General features: G+C 37.1%; 1 protein-coding gene across 1 annotated transcript; it reads right to left on the reverse strand.

Annotated features, from left to right (window-relative positions):
- Positions 1 to 16,889: 16,889 nt before the first annotated feature.
- LOC140963407 (probable serine/threonine-protein kinase PBL7) lies at positions 16,890 to 19,702 on the reverse strand. Its single transcript, XM_073422720.1, has 5 exons — positions 19,512 to 19,702; positions 18,779 to 18,945; positions 18,459 to 18,648; positions 17,977 to 18,368; positions 16,890 to 17,550 (listed from the first exon to the last, which is right to left on the reverse strand). The coding sequence occupies exons 1-5, from the start codon at positions 19,603 to 19,605 to the stop codon at positions 17,230 to 17,232; spliced, it is 1,164 nt and encodes a 387-aa protein (XP_073278821.1). The 5' UTR covers positions 19,606 to 19,702; the 3' UTR covers positions 16,890 to 17,229.
- Between the last annotated feature and the right edge of the window lie 1,284 nt (positions 19,703 to 20,986).

Consider the following 20,986-nt stretch of genomic DNA (forward strand, 5'->3'; position numbering starts at 1 on the left):
GCTTATAAGATGTATGAGTTATTTTCTATATTTGTGAATCGAATTGGAGAACATAATGTGGTTAAATTGTAAATTGAATTAAAATCAAATTTTTTTAATTTTTAAAGTAAATTTACTTTATTTTTTAGGTTGCCTTTTGGAAAAAAAATTCACTTGTATTGGACTCCATGTGCAGCTCATTGCTTAAATTTGATGCTTGAGAAAATATTCAAAATCCTAACCTCAAAAATTTGCATGAACAGGCATGGATGGTGAATGGTTATATTTACAATAGACCACAATTGTTGAGCATGATGAGGGAGTTTACTGGACAGAGAGACATGGTAAGAACTGCAAAACACGTTTCACAACCGCTTTTTTGACTTAAAAGCGATTTCAAGTTCAACAAGTAAATCTGAGAAAGATGTTCACATCTGAAAAATGGACAAAAAGTCGATATTCTTGAGAGGCGGCTGGAAAACGAGTTGCAGAAGTGATATCGATGCCTTCTTTTTGAAAAACTACAGTTTTTGCATTAAAAGTTGGCGGCCCATTGCTGAAAGTATTACGACTAGTAGACGGTGAAAAAAGGTCCCCAATGGGTTACATCTATGAGACAATGGACAGAGCCAAAGAAGTTATTGTGCATTATTTAATAATAATGAAGAGAAATATCGTGGTATTTTTGAAATCATCGACAAAAGATGGAACATTCAACTCCATCATCCTTTGTGCGGCTGGATATTTCTTAAATCCTGAGTTTTTTTACTCAAACCGTGACATAGAAATGATGAAGAAGTGTGGGAGGGTCTGTACAAATGCATAGTTAGATTGGTGCGAGATGAAGATTTACAAGATAAGATCACAGATCAATTGGATAAATACAAAAAAGCAGGACTTTTGGGTTTACCCATGGCTATCAGACAAAGAGCTTCAAAATCACCATGTAAATAATATTTAGTGCAATATTAATTTATTTCTCAAACATTACTTATAGTATAGATACAAACTTTGAATGATAAAAAATTTAATTNTACCGAAAAAATACCGAAATTACCGAAAAAATCAATATACCGAAAATTTCGGTATGGTATGATACCGTACCGATATTAATTTATTCGGTATCGGTAAGTAAATATTTTTTTTTCGGTATTATACCGAAATACCGAAAATAATTTTTTTTTATTTTTTTTTTAAATTTAAGTTCGGTATACCGACTAATTTTTTGGTGTCGGTACGGTTTCCGGTATAAACTTTTTCATATCGAAAATTCGGTATACCGAACATTCGGTATACTGAATTTCCGGTATCGGTATCGGTATGGAATTTTTCCATACCGATATTTACGGTACGGTATACCGTACCGTATCGTACCCACCCCTAGTATAGATCCAAACTTTGAATGATAAGAAATTTAATCTTATATTTTTTTGTGTTTCAACTTTCAAGCTGATTGGTGGTCTTCTTATGGTGCATCAACACCTGAATTAAAAATGATAGTAATGAATGGTTTTTGGGAAAGCTGGATGACAATGTTAAAGACAATGATGATAACGATTTTGTCTTTGAAGATGATGATTTACTTTGGAGTGATGTAGCACATGCAGTTGGGGTGGGAGAAAGTACATATAACTTTCGATCTCGAAATGCATCTACTTCAAAAAGAGCATCATCATCCACTTCAGCGAAAAGAAAGCAATCTTCAGCTCGAACTAGTCTTGTGGATGAAGAAGATCAACAATGATGATGAAACTGAAGAAGAAGAAGAAGATATCGATGGATACAAATCAAGTGATGGGGCCGATGACGTAAATTTGGAAGATGACGATTATAATGATATTTGATATTTCATCTATCACATTTTCAAAAACTTTTTATTTTATTTTTATTTTTTTGATAATATTTGTTTATTGCGCTTTTTTTCGTAAAGCGTGCGCTACGCTTTGCGCCTGAAGCCCCAAGAGACTCTAGCCATTTTTACACCTCGCGCTTTTGACAACTATGGGTACAACATGTTTGACGATCTTCAATTTCAAAATTTGGTTGGAGAATTGGGCAGAATTTGGGAGACTAAGTTTAGGCCTTTATGTGAAAAATAAAGGCGAATTATGGGAGTAGGAGAGAGAGAAGAGTCGATGGGAATATTTTTCCACAATTTTGTGTATTTCTAAAATCAAACTTATCAAAGTTTAATTACTTTGTGGAATTAGTTGATTGTTCTTCACGAAGATTGTCAAAGACGAGTTTTTTGAAGATTCGTCAAGTTCATATTTGCTTTTCATGCGCAAGAAGATTCATATCAACAAGGATAGTGGTTCCAATGTAGCAGCAACATATTATATTAAGGATTATAAATAGTCCCTTGTTTAGTGACTCGTTTTGATAATTCACTTGAATTGACATGCTGCGTGCTGCGTGCTGCAATTTTTTAATCAACTAAAGTGAATCATCCTTGTTTTTACAGTTTCTGAGGTCAATTACATCAAATATCCTTATCCACTAGCCTTTACAAGAATCACATCCAAAAGGAACATACAAAAGTTCAAAATTCTTCTGATGACTCCATTCCACATGTCAAACCACAAAGGATGAATGCCATTGTAGCATAAGAACTAGGGAGTTAGGCAAACACCTCAAAAGAACGAGGACAACATAAAATGTCATTCTAGCACAAGAACACAGCTTAAAAAATAATCTATACGTAAAAGATCGAAACGCTAAAGGAACATGCATCACATCGTATAAACTGAACCATGGACTATTGGACAGTGAAAGTACATGAAGTTAATGCATGGACATGTGAAAGACAAAAAAATTGTGATCAAGCACAAGATTCTCAAGTGGACATTAAAGAAGCATATAAGTGATATTTCACATATGGTGGTGAATCCAGTGATAATATAAACAAAATTAGCCTCAAACCTATTGGAAAATGGTAGAAATTTATGCATTCCTGAACGCCTCTAGTTGTGATTGGCTTTCGCCTGTTTGTTTTTGCTAACAGGGAGCTGCTACTTTTAGAAATTTATTCTCTCATCAATCTAAAAAAATTGAGTCTACCACATTTCTCACGAAGCAAAAGACCCAACTTTGCCTACAGAACACAGGTATTTTGCCTCATTGAGATCTAGATTTACATCTATTCCACATACAAACTGGGTAACATAAAAAAAATCAAATTCAGGGGTATGAACTAATACAAAAACCCAACAATTCTAAAAAATAACAACGAAGATTCGCAGGCAATTTTCACGGCAATCGAATCATTTCACTTTGATTGAAAGCATCAACAACACAAATCAACCCTAGAATCTTAAAAACCTTGATCTAATTACCCCGATTTCAGAACAGAAAATCATTCAATGAACTGATCAAGAAGCTAAAAGCACAAACACCCACGACAAACATGAATTCGAACTGCTCAAAATGAAAAGAATAAATTCTCCGAAAATCATACAGAAAAAAGGGTAAAAGATGTGATGACGACCAACTTACGTTGACAGGCAAGTTGAAGCAGTCAACGTCGATCCGGCGAGTGGTTTTTCGATCCGTGATTTGAGTCTTTCCCGTGCCGTTGCGGTTAATACAAGGGATAAATCACACATACCCCCCAGGAAAAGCTATTATGTACTTTGACCCCAAAAAAGGTTCAGTGGTAATTTAGATATGGCCCAGCTTAAATTAACATTGGAGCAGCTAATTGAGAGTCATCAAACTTGCCCAAAATATATCAAACTAAACATAATATATTATTTCGGAAGAAGACATAATTTACCATAGTAATCAAATTATTTAAATTTTTATGTGGCCTTTTTAGACTAAATAATAGAATTCAATTGAAAAATCAAATTGTTATAAAATTTGAGCAAAACGAAGAATAATTTAGAATGATGGTTGAATAAATATTGGACATATTATGTAACTTTCTTCGATTAATTTAGATGAATTGGCAACTAAACTGAATATCCTCGAGTCTATGTCAGTTTGTTAACATATAAGTGCGGAAAGAAGCTAGACTGACATATTAGAACAAATCACAGAATGAATGGGAAGAGGTAAATTGAAGTTTAAAAAAACATATACGTTTTTGGATGTTCGGAGAACTGAAGCTTCTACGTCACCTTTCTTCGTCTAGGAAGGTTTGCACTAGAAGTGTAAGGTCTAGAAATTCGAACGACGTAACCTGACTGTATGCAAATCTAGGGTTTTATTAAAATGTATGAGTTATTATTTTTAATGCATCGATACGATTAGGACATGATTTTATGCTTTTATTTCATAAGTTATTAGATTTCATTTATTTGGATTTTTAACAGTACTTTCACGCTCGAACGAAGAACGAAGACCGGAGACAGTTAAGGAAAATGTTTTATTATATAATTACTTTCAATTATTTAATATACGGTGTATTTAATATGAATTTTCGAAAATGGGCCTTTTAAATGTATTTTTACGCATGGAGCCATATTTTAAACCTGTAGGCGATTATTAGCAAAACGGAAGACTTTTTGAGGGTTCGAGTAATATTTTTGAAATCGTACCAAAACGAAATATTTTATAGGTGTGTTATTGGGACTAATGGGCTTGTGCTAGTAGATTTTTGGGCCAAGCCCATTACACTTCACTATTTTAAACCTAGGCCTAATATTCATTTAATTTATCATCAAACCCTATTCCCAAATCCTAGCATTCTCGCCCCCACCCCTCTAGCAGCCGCTCGTGAATTCCAGCAGCAAATTTGAACGATTTTTGCAAAGATTTTTCATAGAAACGTCGCCCCGTCCCTTGCTTCGTTGGTTCGATTTCTTAGAGCGTTTATATACTAAGGCACGCCTGATTCTTTTATTTTCTCGTCTTTCACACCATAATACATGTTTTTGGAGTGATTATGCATTATACATGTCAGATCGAATGTTTCGGCTCGATTTTTGCACGTTTTTCTTCATGTATATGATTTTTGCATTCATGTATATCACGTTTTTTACATGTCTTGCAAGGGGCTGTCAGGATCGAGGGTTAGAGGACTCAAATCACGTCTGATTGATGATGTTAAGTGCTAGGTTCAAAGGTGGATTGGGTTGGTATGAGGCCGATCGAAATTTCTTTTTTGTGGCTCGGTTTTGGGGCGTACGGGTGGTTCACGTGTATCCGAGTGCATGGGGCTGAGGGCTACGGCTAGGACAGTTCCAGAAATGGGCAGTTGTGGTCTATGAGAGGTTGGTTTGAGTCTGGTCTGGGCTGGTTGGGAGTAGGATGGAGTTTTGCTTCGAAGTTGAATTGGGGTTTTTGCTCGCAGGTGTGCCGCCGCGGAGCTGTATTGCTCGAGCTTCGGCCCTTGTAGCGCCGCAGCGCTGGTGTTTGGTGCCTAGGCGCTAACTAAGCGCCGCAGCGCTACACATCCAGTGATTAGGCGCTAGTCCTGCACTTGAGGATTAGAGATTTTAGTAGACATGTTTTGTTTTGGGTGTTGATATGTCAGTTTTCCGAGGTTATTGAGAGTTTAATTGGGTTATACGGGGTTCGGTTAGGAGTCTCTGAACTATGGTTAAGTTTCGAGTAGATTCGGGTTAAAACCGAGACTCCGGTCTAAGTTTTAATCGGATTATAGAAGTTAAAGTATGGGATCGAGTTTACGTCTAAGAAATAATTACAAATATGTTTTTAAGGCGTTCGATAAGTTTGATTGGTAATTGGTCGTTTTCGCAACCGAGTTTTGTTAGCAGTCCTGGCAGTGCTCTGACAACTGTTTATGCATATTTAAAATTTTTTTGTTGATTATGAACATGGATTTTTATGTTAATACTGGTAAACACGTTGCATGCTTGGCTTTAAGGAAATGTATGTATATGCATGAATTTTACAAGTAATGAATAAGATGATATGTTTTTGAAGGATGTGAGTTGGTTGTGACTAATACGAACATGAACACGAACATGTAAGGCCAAGGATCAGTGGACTGGTAAAACTGTCGCTGATGTCCCCGTCGTCAGGTACCGCTGTTATACGTAGATGGATCCATCGACTTAGAGCTGATACAAAAGTCACAACTAATGATATGAATTCAATTAAGGAAAATGAACACGTATATGATGATATGATAGGACATGATTTGAATATGTTTATGCTATATTTAAGTTCATGCTTTTAAAGATCATGAAACTTATTTTAATTACAGTACTTTTCATTCTTGTATGATATGTATATGTACTTGTTATCACGGTTAAAGTGTGTTGAGTCTGTATACTCACTAGGTGTGATTGATGCAGGTGATCATGAGGATGTGGAGACTAGAGGCACTGAAGACTGAGTAGGCGAAGCTAGGGGTCCACTTGATAACCCGAGGACCTTGCATTACTTCCGCATAATACGATTTTGATCATGGGTTTTAAATAGTATTTGAAAATGTTCTTGATTTTCATGCTTTGGTGATTGTCAGATTTCTAGATATTTGTTGGTGTTTATTTTTAAATAATAATTTCTTAAGTTGTTGTCAAGTTTGAGATTTTTGACTGCAGTTATTTTTATTCAGTGATTGGAGGACCTTTTAAAATGAATGGTTGACTTATTTTTATGTATATGAGTACGTGTGTGTTTTTCGACCATAGCTTCAAAAAAAATTCAGTAGTATTTAAGCAGTAGACGTTTCAAGAAGACTTTGGATAATACTAGTATTAGCAAGATCTTAATTCAGTTTGGTCTTAAGCACTTCCAAACCGAAAATCCTATTATCTCAACTGATTAATAGACAGTCATCAAACTGCTATAAAAATGTAATATACAATGATACTAACTTAGCACGAAATGATCCTTAAATGATCAGATAAAATTCTTTTAAGGTGTGTTCAACTGATTCAGTTTCGCTAATGTATATGAAAGATTATGAAGATTATTCCATCCTTTCTTGAATTCAATTTGTTGGAATATTTCATGTTCGCAATCTTGATTTTGATGTTAACAAAACTTGTTATTGTGTTTCTAACATATTACTCAAGTGTGAAGTTATTAACACAAGAAGCGAACTGAAATTGAATTCTGCACAAACTGAATTTCTGGTGAGCTTCTGTGTTTTGATGATATCTCTCAGCTGAATGATTCAAATGACAATCCGCTAACTCGACTAATCAGAAAACTCAATTTGAAACAAGTCGTATTTCACGTCAGTTGGGCAAAATCGTATGTTATCAAGGTCAAACTGATTGCTGAATTACCAAACTGATTGCACGAAAACAGCAATCAGTTGGGTATGAGCTGTTGTGATATTTTGGTCATATCTCTCAACTCAGTTATTGAAATGAAACGATTCAGTATGTGTTGGAAAAATAAGACGATGATCTACAAATCATCTTCAGAACTCAAAGTCTGAATCGAAGCTTAAGATGCTGATAAATGACAATGAAGCTATTGGTTCTGCACAAACTGAAATCAGCTAAACTGATTTCAGCACACCAGCTGAAACTGAACCAGTTGAACTGAACTAGACCAACTGCTGACCAACTGAACTGAACCAGCTGCTGACCAACTGAACTGAACTGAACCGAACCAGGAGCTGACCAGCTGAAACTGCACTGAACCACCTGCTGAACAACAGAACGGAACTGAACCAGCAGCTGACCAACTGAACTGAACTGAACTGAACCAGCTGCTGACCAACTGAACTGAACGACCAGCTGAATTGACCAGAGTTGACCATTTGACCAGTTTAAGCTCGGAAAAATGTCCAACAAGACGAATTTGAACGTTGCAATTTCAGAAACAGTACAAAAACTTTCCAAATGGTCATATTCTTGTATTTAACGTATATATCATTGTTGGAGCCTATAAATACAACATCTTGAAGATCAAACAAAAGCTTTTGAAGAGGATTCAAAGCATGGGCAGTTACCATGAAGAAACCAGCTAGTTGAGAGCACAAGCCCTTGTGTGAAGATACATTTGAGATGTAAACTGTAAAGGATAAATTCCTCACACACAATCACTCACACATATACAAGAGAGCTGAACTTCAAAGATCAGTTGAGTGAGTCTTGCATAAAGACAATAAACTGGTGTATGTAGTGTGTGCATATGAGACATTAAACAATATGCTGATTGTAAGGTGCTGCCTGCAATCTTGAGTACTAGGAGTTTAAGTTAGGTAAGAGATACGTCCTAATTTGAAATGGGTTTGTACAAGGTATTGTATAGATCAAATTCTTCTAGTGGATCTTTCTCAGGGGGAAGAAGGGGTGACGTAGGAGCATTTGAAATCTTCGAACATCCATAAACAAATTCATGTCTATTTATTTATTGTAATTATTTATCATTTTTGTTGGAACATTTCATGTTCGCAATCTTTATTTTGATGTTAACAAAACTTGTTCTTTTGTTTCTAATGAATTTACCTAAATGCGCAGAAACTAGAACTGATCAAGATTCGAACTAATCAGTTATCAGGTCAAAACTGAAGCTATCGAGCCGCAAACTGAAAGCGCCAATTGATTGATCAAACTGAATCAGCTACAACTGATGTATCAAAGACCATTTCAACTGATTGTCCAGCTGATAGGTGGTTCAGTAGAAGACCTTCAGAAGCCCGGCCAGCTGATGAGAAGTTCAACTGATGAAGAGCCCAGCTGACCAGTCCAACTGAATCAATGAAATCAGTTCAGCTGACGAGCCAACTAATTTCACCTCATCAGAATAAGACCAGTTCAACTGACCAGTTCAGAACATTAGTTATGAGCAAACTAGTTGGCAGTTGACGACAAGCTTACATAAATGGAATCCAGCTATGCACAAAGGTACAAAAGAAATTGTCCAGTCAAAGGACAATAATGAACGTTGTATCAGAGCTTAAAGACAAAAAGTTCCAGAGTCAATAAAATACAAAACACAATTCAAGGAACGGATTCAAAATGCAACAGATACAATAATTGAGTCTCACTGGACGATCAAGCTTCGCGCCTATAAATAGAAGATGAAGATCAGTGAAGAAGTATGAACAACAAGAGTGTGTGAAGAAGAAGGGCACACTTAAAGTCTTATCAGCTTACAAAAATTAATCAGCCCAGTTGTGAGAGAATACTTCAACATGTTATCAGCTTAGTATAGAAGCCATTTTCCCTCAGTGTGTGAGAACACATTTCCGTTGTATTCATTGTTCAGTTCTCACACATAGGGATGTTCATCGGTCGGTTCGGTTCGATTTTAAGTTTTTTATTTCGGTTTTTTCGGTTTTTGGTTTTACAAATATATAATCCGATATCCGAACCATTTTTCTTCGGTTCGCTTTGGTTTTCTATCGAAACGGTTTGGTTATTTCGGTCGGTTATTTCGGTTTTGATACAATTATTTAAATTAATAAGATAAATATATTATAAAATATAATATATTATCTTTTTACATGATTTTTTAATAAAACATTTAAATATAAAGTTTAAATGAATTACATAAATAATAATCAACAAAATATTATTCAAAATAATTCATCATTCACTAATATCATCTCAAAAATTATATAATAAAAATAAAATTATTAATTTAATAAAATTTCGGTTTTTCGGTCGGTTCGGTTTTGACATATATAATCCGAAATTGAACCAAATAAATTTCGGTTTTAACATTGATATCCGAATTATAAAATTCGATTTTCGGTTCGATTCAGTGTTCGGTTTTTTCGGTTTGGATTTTTGGTTTTTTCGGTTTTATCAGAAGTTTGAACACCCCTACTCACACACGCACACACTATCACTCACATATATCAGGGAGTAGAGCTTAAAAGATCAATTGAGTGAGTCTTGCACAAAGACGTAAAACTTGTGTATGTAGTCTTTGACACATAGACGTTAAACAAGTGTTAGCTGGAAGGTGTCGCCTTCAGTCTAGACTAGGAGTTTAGTTAGGCAGTAGGGTAAGTCCTAAGCTGAGTGGGTTTGTACAAGGTGTTGTATAAATCATAGTCTTCTAGTGGATCCTACCCGAGGTGGTAGAAGGGATGACGTAGGAGCAAAGAAGTCTCCGAACATCCATAAACATATCTTGTGTACTTAACTGTTTAACTTTTGTTTTCAAATTGATTTGATCAGTTCGAGCAGTTATCAGTTCAGTTCTCACCATAACTTAACTGATATATGCAAAAACTGATTCTTTTTTATTTCAGTTAATCAGTTTACACAATTTAAATTCCTTTCAAATTAATCAGCTTTCTTAACGAAGAATTACTTGGAGTATTTTCCGCTTGGTTTAACACCAAACTTGATTTAATTCATTGGTGTTTACATTCTTAGAACACGGGCTATTGAAGCTCATGGAGAATGTTGTGTTTGAAGCACCTTCGAAGGTGCCCGAACCGATCCTTCAAATGCTATAATAGCCAAAATGTTGGAAGGAGATTGGAAATATGATATTCATCAATATCTTAAGTAAAGAAAGTTGTCGGGAGAAGAGATAAAGGCACGAGAAATCAAAAGAAGGGCTCTCCATTTTGTAATGATTGGGGACATCTTGTTTAAGATGTCTTTTCTCTACCCCTCCTAAAATACTTTGGGGAAGCGGAATCTAATTATGTTATCAGAGAAATAAACGAAGGGTGTTGAGGAAATCACCTTTGAGGTATGACCCTTGCCTGCAAAGCACTCTTGGCCAGGTTTTTTTGGCCGACTTTGAAGAAAGATGCCTCAATCCTTGTTAAATCTTGCCAAAATTGTCAAAAAATGTGAGCCTTCAAAAGAGGTCGTCAGAGTTCATGAAATTGATCATTGCACCATGCCCCTTTGATTAATGGGAGAATGATATTGTCGGGCCCTTCCCAGTGGGCTCGGGTCAAAGAAAGTTTGTGTAGTCGTGGTCGACTATTTCTCCAAATGGATGGACGCTGAGTCATTAGCCAAGATTACATAAAGTGAAGTCTTAAAATTCCTGTGGAAAAAATATCGTCTCTTCGGGATAACCCGAAGACTCATGTCAAAAATGGAAGATGGTTCTATGGATCCAAAGTCCACGCCTATTGTGTAGAAATGAAGATCGAGCAAGTCTTCACTTCCGTGGTCTACCCCCAAGGCAATGGACAAGTTGAAGTCACGAACAGGTTAATAGTCCAGGCTTTAAAAGCTCAGCTGGGTTGTGGCTCGGGGCACTTGGGCGGATGAACTCCCGAGCGTGCTTTGGTATTATGAAACATCCTATAGCATGGTTTATGGAACTAAAGCAGTGCTACCAGCCGAGATCGGCCAGGAAATTGCTAGAATAATGGGTTATGGCTTGGATAATGACGATTTCCGAGCCATGTACCAGGACCTAGTAGAAGGAAAAATAAAGCGAGCCAAAGTAAGGATGAATGCTTATCGCAAAAGGATGATCCGACCCTATAACAAAATGGTCTATCCTCGGGTTTTTGAAGAATGAGACTTGGTGATGAGGAAGATCTAACATGATGTGAAGAGAGGAAAACTCGATCCTAATTATGAATGCCCTAATTATAAAAGAAGGAAAGAAGGGTAAACGACCTTGGAATGCCCAACACTTAAAGAAATATTGCGCATAAAGTCCAAGCCCGTTCATTTTATACTTTTGATATGTTTATTTTCATTATTAATCTTTGAATTTTCAGTATGTTAAATAGTTTTATTTTCAAGTTATTATAACAAAACTTATGATTTTCATCAACATATGTTCAAAAGCCCACAAATGTGGCATTCATTAAAAACTCAACCCTCAGCTCGACAATATATAAGTACACGAATGTGGCATGCATAAAAACAAAGCCCATGTATGTTTCATGCATCCAAAAGTCCCGCCCTCAACTCGGCACTGTGTAAGACCACGAATGTGGCATTCATAAAAGTAATACCACGAATGTGGAGTTCGTAAGTGGGCATTCAGTTGAAAAGCCCTACCCTCAGCTCGGAATTATATAAGTCCATGAATGTCGCATTCATAAAAACAAAGCTCATGAATGTGACATGCATCCAAAAGCTAGACCCTCAGCTCGACAATATAAGTCCAAGAATGTGGCATTCATAAAAACAAACCCCACTAAGGTTGCATTCATTCGAAAGCACAAACCTCAGCACGACACTATATAAACCCACGAATGTGTGGCGTTCATAAAAACAAAGCCAACGAATGTGGCATGCATCCAAAAGCCTGACCCTCAGCTTGGCACTATATAAGCCCACAAATGTGGCATTCATAAAAAAAAAAGCCCATGAAAGTGGTATGCATCCAAAAGCCCAACCCTCAACTCGACATTATGTCAGACCACGAATGTGACTTTCATAAAAATAAGACCACGAATGTGGCTTTCATAAAAGTAAGTCGATGAATGTAGCATTCATAGAAACAAAGCACACAAATGTGGCATACATCCAAAAGCACGACTCTCGCTCGACACTATGTCAAACCACGAATGTTGTGTTCATAAAAGTAAGACCATGAATGTGGCATTCAAGCCACCAATGTGGCAATCACTAAAAGCTCGATCTGATCGGCATGAAATAAGGCTGCGAATGTGGCATTCCAAAAGCAAGCCCACTAATCTGGCGTTCACCATAAGCCCGACCACATGATCGACAATATTTATGGGATTCTTAGTCTATGGCTCTTTATTTGAGCTAACTCTCTCAGTTGGCATCGATGAAAATCTATTTTAAGTATGTCTTCTGAGCAGCTCAGACAATCAACATATAAGTTTATTACTTAATCAATCTTGGTAACAAGTCAAAAGGGCTTGGACCTTCATTGATATGTGTCATTTTTACGTGTTTTATTGCATTAGTTTTGTGTGTGTTTGCATTGTGTGTATGCTCATTTTATCTACATTTTGTTCGTTTAAGAATTAACATATGCATTTGATCATGACTCATTCGTACTTGATGAATTTGCAGGTGAAATGGCCGGAAAACTGAATTAGGGGAGAAGGATACAAGACACAAGAAAAAGAAGTGAATTTGGTAGAAGAGTTGGCGCCCGGGCGGTAGAATCTTACATCTCGGGAGCGAAGATGGATTTCTGGACATAAGAGTTGGCGCCCTGGCGGTAGAATGTTACCGCTAAGGCTTTACCGCCAGGGCGCGAGGTGTGTGTTTTTGAAGAGTGGAATACAGAGGAGTCGGCGCTCGGGCGGTAGAATCTTACCGCTCGAGCGCGAGTGCTGCACGAAGAAAGAAAAAATATAGAGGAGTCTGCGCTCGGGCAGTAAGATCGGGACTCAAATTGGAAAAAATTTATGAGGATGATTTCTTACCTTCCGCGGGATGCTTGCCAAGGAGGGATGTAGAGTTGGCATATAGGGCACAAAAAATAGAGATTATTCAGTAGCCACAAAGTGGGGAAAGGAGAATAAGGCTTGGAGTTGAAGAATTGAAGATTTCTAAGCAAAGTTCTTCGTGTTTTCGTCAAGTCTAATATTTCTAGCTTAAAACTTCTTGTTTTAATATTGTTTTGCTTAGTTTGATCATGAAATCTAGTATTTAACTTTCATTATTTGTTGGGATTTAAGAGTATCCTACCCCGAACCTGTGTTTAGTTAATTTATTTCACGACTTTTGTTTTTGTCTTGATTATGCTATTATTTTTATTGCCTTATCAAAGCGTAAATAACTTTAATAATAATCTCATATTGCGAGTGAGTTCAAGAGAATAGCGCATGATAGGAACGAGTAGCATAGTCCGTGGATTTAAAATTTACATAGAAATATGAAATCGGATACACGTCGATAGTCATAATCCAGTAGGTCGAAAGCTAGAAGATTTCATAGAACGACATACAATTCACCTTTGATAAATAATTAAAGAGATCTAATTACTTCACTGTGTTCAGTTAGTTTGGCATAGTTCGAGAGGGCGTGTTCAATTGGTTAGGAAATCTTGGAAAGCGTAGATCATTATCGAACCGAATTAATTAAATTAACAAGGGTAGGCGAACCGAAATTCTGAACAAATTCTTTTCTCATTGAATCTTTACTCAATCATTTTAGCTTATTTAGTTCAGCATTTAATCCGTGAATCATTTTGTTGAGTTTTATTTAAATCATTGTAGTATTAAGCAATCATTCAAATTATTGTTGCTAAAGGTTTAATAATTTCGAAATGCAGTATCTGGAGGAACGAAACACGTACTCTTGTGTACTATATTATTACTTGACATCGTGAACTTGCGATTATATCGATCTTGAATATAATTGATTTTTACCAAGGATTTTACAATGCAAGTTTTGCTCGATCATTCATCATGTTCGGTTTTCATATTTACTACTTGGCTAGTTTTGGTTTTAAGTCAAAAGGGCCTGGACCCCTCACGTTCTTATCTCATTACTTAGCCAAAAATGGTCTCAATTTTGTATGATCCCGGACAGTCATCCAGCTCGGGCTTCTTATCTCATTACTTAGCCAAATATGGTTTCATGTTTATATGAGCTCGGACATCCATCCAGCTAGGGTTTCTTAACTCATTACTTAGCCAAATATGGTTCCAAGCTTATATAGGCCCGGGTGGCGTTCTAGCTTGGGTTCGTATGTTATCACTTAGCCAAGTGTGGTTTAAAGTTTAGAAGCTAATGGATGACAATCTTGCCCCCTTTTTTTTTTCTTTACTTGGCCAAATTATTTGTTTTAAGTCGCATATGCTCAGATTCTTGCCTTCTTACTTTACCGAATTCTGGGTTGTAAATTATAAGTGTTCTGGTGGAAGTCCTGATTAAGCTTAGGGAAGATTACCTGGTAATATTAATAAGATAGGGATAAAATTACAATCATAAACGACTGACCATTTATAAAATCAAAATAGTTACTGTAATTCTGAATCCAAAATGCCGAACATGGCTTACAAATAAAGGAAAATTAAACTAAGGGGCTCTAAAGGTTGGGGTTGGCCACATCTTGGTCCGCATGCCCGGATACCTCACCCTCCTTGGTCATATCGTCAAGGGCCTTCTCTGAATCCAGAAATAAGGCCGGTGCTCAGCCTCAGAATAGCCATTAGCCCGGAATTGAACCAAGCAACTCTTGAACCTCTCTTCAAACTAGACCACATCCCTTTCGATGCAGAGTCTCTACAAATCCAATGATTGAATTAACTTCTCTTTTTTCTGAGCCCATGTGGCATCGTCCTCCTCTTCACGCTTCTCGGCCTCATCCATCAAGCATTGAATCCTCAACTTGGCCTTCTTGAAGTTTTCTTGAGCACTCTCTAGCTAACACAGGACAATATGAAGCTCAACATCATTCTCCGACTTCATTTCTCGCATCTGCTGGGTTAATTCCCCGTGTCGGGCCAAGATATCGTCTATGCTCTTGGCGTTGGCCTGGGCTGCGGTTCGAGACTTTTTGGCTTAAAGTATGTACTTCCCGGCCCGAGCAATGGTCTGACAAAAAGAGATACAAGTTAGCATTAGAAGACCACAAAGGGGAACGACATAAACAGTAATTTAGAATAGAAGGTTACTTGCATAATCCTGATGGCCATTGACTCTTCAACCAAGGAGTCCAGGGCTGATTGAAAGATCCCTAAGTCCACGAAAGAGAATAAATTTTGGATAAAACCCAAAGCCTCGGGCTCATCAGGTTGCGCCAGAAAGGATATGTGAGGGCTGCGGGGGTGGCAGGCCCTCTCCAAAATCATATCGGAGCCGAGCCTCTTCTTTTAATCTAACCTCATCAGCCTTGAATTGCCTTAGTCTTTAAGATTTTTCAGTTTGGGTTTCAGGAGGACATGGTCCTGGATCTTCTCCTAAGGGTTCGGATGGTCCAGGCTCGGATATAGAGGGCTAGGTTGGGCTATGGAGAGTGCGAGCTCAGCGGTTTGAGACACAAGATCATCTAAATAATCTTTTAATTCTTAAACATCGGATTCATATGAGAAGACATCTCAACATGTAGAATTAATCAAAATAAACAAATATGGAATACGAAATCCTGGTCAGAAAAGCTCTCGAAAATTTGACCAAGTAACAGCTCAGAAAAAAAATAAGGATGAAAATGGAAAGGTAGAAGCTCTTATTTATAGTTGGAATAGGGTAGCCTCAACCATCCAATCATGATGTAATCAAGGGCCTAGATCTTGTTGGGTAGCTGTACAAATGCCTCAGGAATCGGGTTGTTAGAGAATCTCATACGTTCGTTCATGAACGGTTCAGATCTACATCTAGACTGTCCAAAGTACCAAGTAAGATCCAACAAACACAAAACAAATACAAGTGGTTGAACAAGAGGGAATCGGGATCCGGCCAAAGTTTTTAGTCTAAACTTCATTCTTCTTTTAGACTAAAAAGATGAAGGTATAATAGATGCTCCCTAAATTGCTACATCTGGAAGATCCAAGCTCATCATAGAATTGGCCCCGACCCAATAAAGCCCAGGCCTCGTTATGTATCAAGGGGCTGGCTACCGAGCCCAGAAGTCTGAACCCATATGTCAGAGCCCATGAATCGCTAATAGGGCCGATCTCCTCAACACTGTTTACTAGAAGTCTGAGCTCTAACGTAGTTAGGAAATATGAAGACATCTTCGTCGATAAATGAGAAACTTCAATATATACGAGATTTGATAAAATTTCATTTATATAAAGCAATATTCTTAGGCGTCATCAAAAGTCCTAACTGTTGGGGTCACCGATTCCTATCGCATGATGTTTCTTATCTCAAGTAAAGTTCTATCTTAACAAGAATTGTACTCTTATAAAGTAAATAACCTCTTCTGTCTTTATAAATACCAGATATTAGCTACGGTTATAAAAACTCACAGTCTCTTATTTACTCAGCACTATTATATCTCACTCTTAAGTTTTTATCTTTAAACTATTATATCTCACTCTTAAGTTTTTATCTTTAAATTAACAGTGTCTTCAATGTCACTACATCCCATGTCCGGGGAAAAAGTAAAAAGCCACATAATTTTGTGAGTACGACCTTAAAAGCCAAAGAGGAGAAAAAATATATCAATAAAAACACATTGGTTAAAATGAAAACTAATATTTACAACACTTCATCAGTCTTGATTACAAATCATCAACACCTATTCCCACACTGTCAATTTCTGCTGTTTAATCACACAAACTCAAAACTAAAGTACATTCTATAAATGTACAAGAACTAGGCACGTGGCACGATCCGAGATAAGCCTTTTGTCTAATATAGAAACCCATACACACAAAAAATGACCATTATCAAACCAACTCAGAACATGGCTAACTTCTAGGTGGTATTTTCAAGAATGGTTACAGCAGGGAAGTTCCCAGAAACTGATACAGATGAATAGCACTGATAAGAGGCCTTGTCATATTCGTTGGGTCCGTTCTCTTTCCGATCTGCTGCTGCTAAGTTTCCTTTCGCCATTTCCTTTGGCTCTAGGTGGAGTACAAGGTTGTCCCCAGCGCGAGTTCTGGATTGAATGCGTTTCGGGATCATATTTATGTGAAGCAAGATATGACAGAGCTGTAACAACGTCAGCGATCATGGGTCGTAAATTAGGTTGCTCCTGAGCACACATTGCTGCAACAGCAAGAGCTTGGTACAGTCCCCTCGTTGGATACTGACCTTGGAGTGCTGGATCAGCTATCTGTGAAAATTTTCTCCTATCCTTGAAAAGAGGTCTCGCCTGGTAAAAACAAGAAGAGAATGTAAAAGTTCTAGAGCATTAACAATCATAGATTTTTCTTGAACTCGATTATAAAATTTCATCAAAATGTCAGAAAGTAAAATAAAAAATTACATCATGTGGTTGGTACAATCAACTCAAGTCAACCTTGAAAAAATCCAGCACCCGAACTCCGATCAGCAGTGAAATTAAAGCTTGAGCACAAATGGAAATTTATATCGAGTTACTCAAGTTCAAAAAGTGTGAACTTTTTCTCCAATTATCAATTGAATTCGAGTTTAATGTTCATTGATGCAATGGCTAAAATGTCGTTAGGCCTTTATAAATACCGAACCCAGAGTAAAAAGTACTCGAGCGGAGCTTTAAACGAGCTCACAAGTGACTAGGGTTTCTTGCACCTATGAACCTGTTAAAATGGGAACTCACCCATGCAACCAGATTGTGTTCTCCACCAGTTTTTGAATTGTCAACAGCTTTCCTGCCTGAAATAATCTCAAGAAGAACTACACCAAAGCTATAGACGTCTGATTTCAGAGTCAGCTGTCCTGTCATCGAATACTCAGGTGCACAGTATCCATATGTACCCATAACCCTCGTGGATACATGTGTGTTATCCCCAACTGGGCCGAGCTTGGCTAACCCAAAGTCGGATAGCTTCGGATGATACCCTTCACCAAGCAAAATATTTGAGCTTTTCAGGTCACGGTATATAACAGGAGGGCTAGCTTTGTTATGTAAATACTCCAACCCTTTTGCTGCCCCAGCTGCTATTCTCATCCTTGTGTTCCAATCAAGCTGTGTCCTACCCGGCACTGGATCTGCATAACAAAATTTTCAAGTCTTTAACGATTTATAACAAGATTTTAGGTATAACGTATTTATGAAATAAGATTAATTTTGTAATATACCATTTAGATGTTCATCCAAAGATCCCAGAGGCATGTATTCATAAACCAGAAGCCTCTGGTCTCCATCAGCGCAGTAGCCAATTAAATTTACGAGGTTCGGATGATCTAATAGACTTAACATCAAAACCTCGACTAGAAACTCTCTGTTTCCCTGAAGCCCATTTCGATCAAGCTGCTTGATTGCAACAACCTAAAATGAACGCAACAGGTTTTTTTAGAAACATGCTGGTTCTTAACCAGCAACAACCCAAGACACCAAAGCAAAAGAGAAATAGCCTTCATTAAAGTAAACAATGAGATCGGTTATCTAATCCACATACTTGATTTGAGCTTTCTAGCTGTCCTTTGTACACTCTACCAAAGCCTCCCTCCCCAAGAAGACAATCACCACGAAAATTTCTGGTAGCAGCTGCCATCTCGCGGAAAGTGAAAATCTTGGCTGCAATTTTATTGGAGGATCCATCCTTAGGGACATTGTTGAATTTACCTGAACACAAATGACATATTATATACTACAGAATAACTAACGAAGTCGAGGAAGACAAGGGATATTTCTACCTCATACCCACCATAGGAGAAGGATATAGAAAATCTCACCAAACTACCTACAGTATTTATACATCAATACAGAAATGTTACATGTCAAAGAGCAAAATACTTATAACTTTGAGGTGTATACAATGAGAATTCGTCCCCTGATATGATAGTTTGTTTGCTAAACATCCAAAACCCCTTCAAAGTTCATCCAATCTGAAAATCCCATCACAAAAATCTTAAAGAAACCTCTAATTCACAAGGGAGATCTTAAAACCAACGAAAAAACAAATTTCAACTCACTCAGAAACAATCAGGCATCGGACCAAAAGGGATGCCCACAAAAGAATCAAACTTTTTCAGATATTTCAAGAAAGACAGCATCTTTATTCAAGAACCCTTGGAACATTATTCAATCAAACACATAAACAAATAACGAGCTAATAAAGATAACTTCTCTCTACAAAGAAATTTCTACTTCAAAAAAAGAATCAATCCCTTTAAATCAAGAGACTGCACCTGAAGCGGGTCGGATTGGATCAAGAGACTGATTCTTCTTCCTCTTCTTCTTCGAGTCCAGCTTTGATTTTCCTGCGCAGGGAAACCATCCCATTGCTCTTTCTCTCACACACTCACACACGCTCACAAACAGCTGGAGAGAGAAGGAGAAGGTTTGATCAAATGTGATGATTAGAAGAAACGAGAATATTCACAGTGCAAATTCTTTTCTTTTCTTTTTTTTAAAATAAATATAAGATTTATTGATAAATAAGAGCATCTCAAATTACAATATCACGAATGTGATTTAGTGGACTCGATCAATAACAGGGTTAGCATAAGATCGGGATTCCTTTGCCAAAGCATGAGCAACCCTGTTGGCTAACCGACTAATAAAGGCAATAGAAAAACTTGGTTCCTGTTGCAAAATACTCCGACAATCCTCTATTATAGCTCCAAAATCAGATTCATCAACTTTTGTAGAGGTAATAGCCTTCACAATTAACTGAGCATCCATCTAAAAAATTACTTGGTTGAAATTCATTTCGCGGATACATGAAAGAGCTTCACGTAATCCCATGGCTTCTCCCTCCTTCATCTTGTATAGCCCTTCCATTACCATTGATCGACATCCAATACACTTTCCTTCGGTATCGCGGACTACCATACCAAATCCCATACTTCTAGTTTCAGTGAAGAATGCTGCGTCAAAATTACACTTCAAGAATGGATATTGTGTAAGTAATTGTGACCCGTAAAATAAACGTGTTGAACATGACGACGGCCATTGCCAACAATTGTTGAAAAAAAATTTGTACACGGCAGCCTCAAATTTTGAACATTGAGATACGTATACAAATTTGGTTGGAATCTCGAGCTCCCAAAACACTCGATGATGGTATGAGTGTGCCTATAAATACCGAAGGTATTGAGGTCCCTAAAAACATAATCTCATACAGAAAATACACCATCTACAGGAGTGTTGAAGTGTTTAGAAGGCTTCAATTGAAAAGAAATCAGAAATATTCAACAAATTTTCAATGGCCGGAGGTAATTCTCGATCCGCTTCCGCATATTATATATCATGTTTATATACGTGCAAAACATGAATTTATGAGAAAAATTCTAACATTTGGTATCAGAGCAGTGATACATCTGCCTTGAAAATTTGTTTTCAAATATAGCTTGAACTTTAAGAAATTGATTTATGAACTTTAGTTTACGAAATATTGGAAATATGTATACCATAAATCATAAGAAATTTACCTGAAATTTCTTCGGAGAATTTTTTCTTAATCGGAATTTGAAGTTCTCGGTTGAAGTCTTGAAATTTGTAAGAAGTTTTTGAGAGCAAGATGTTTTCGGTGAAGTTGGAGAAGAAAGAAGACTTCGAAGTTAATTCCTATTCCTGCAATTGAATTCATCGGTTGAAATGCATGAATTCAGACACAATTAGATCTCATTTATTGAGACAGAAACTCAATCACGTGAAATGT

Source organism: Primulina huaijiensis, chromosome 17 (assembly GCF_012295235.1).
Source record: "Primulina huaijiensis isolate GDHJ02 chromosome 17, ASM1229523v2, whole genome shotgun sequence".
Classification (NCBI taxonomy): Eukaryota; Viridiplantae; Streptophyta; class Magnoliopsida; order Lamiales; family Gesneriaceae; genus Primulina; species Primulina huaijiensis.

Excerpts from the sequence above, each read along its gene's own strand:
- LOC140963407 (XM_073422720.1), bottom strand. The coding sequence starts at position 19,605 with ATGGGATGGTTTCCCTGCGCAGGAAAATCAAAGCTGGACTCGAAGAAG. Across the intron at positions 18,946-19,511 it reads TCCAATCCGACCCGCTTCAG|GTAAATTCAACAATGTCCCT; the intron begins GTGCAGTCTCTT and ends ATTTGTGTTCAG. Across the intron at positions 18,649-18,778 it reads AGCTAGAAAGCTCAAATCAA|GTTGTTGCAATCAAGCAGCT; the intron begins GTATGTGGATTA and ends CGTTCATTTTAG.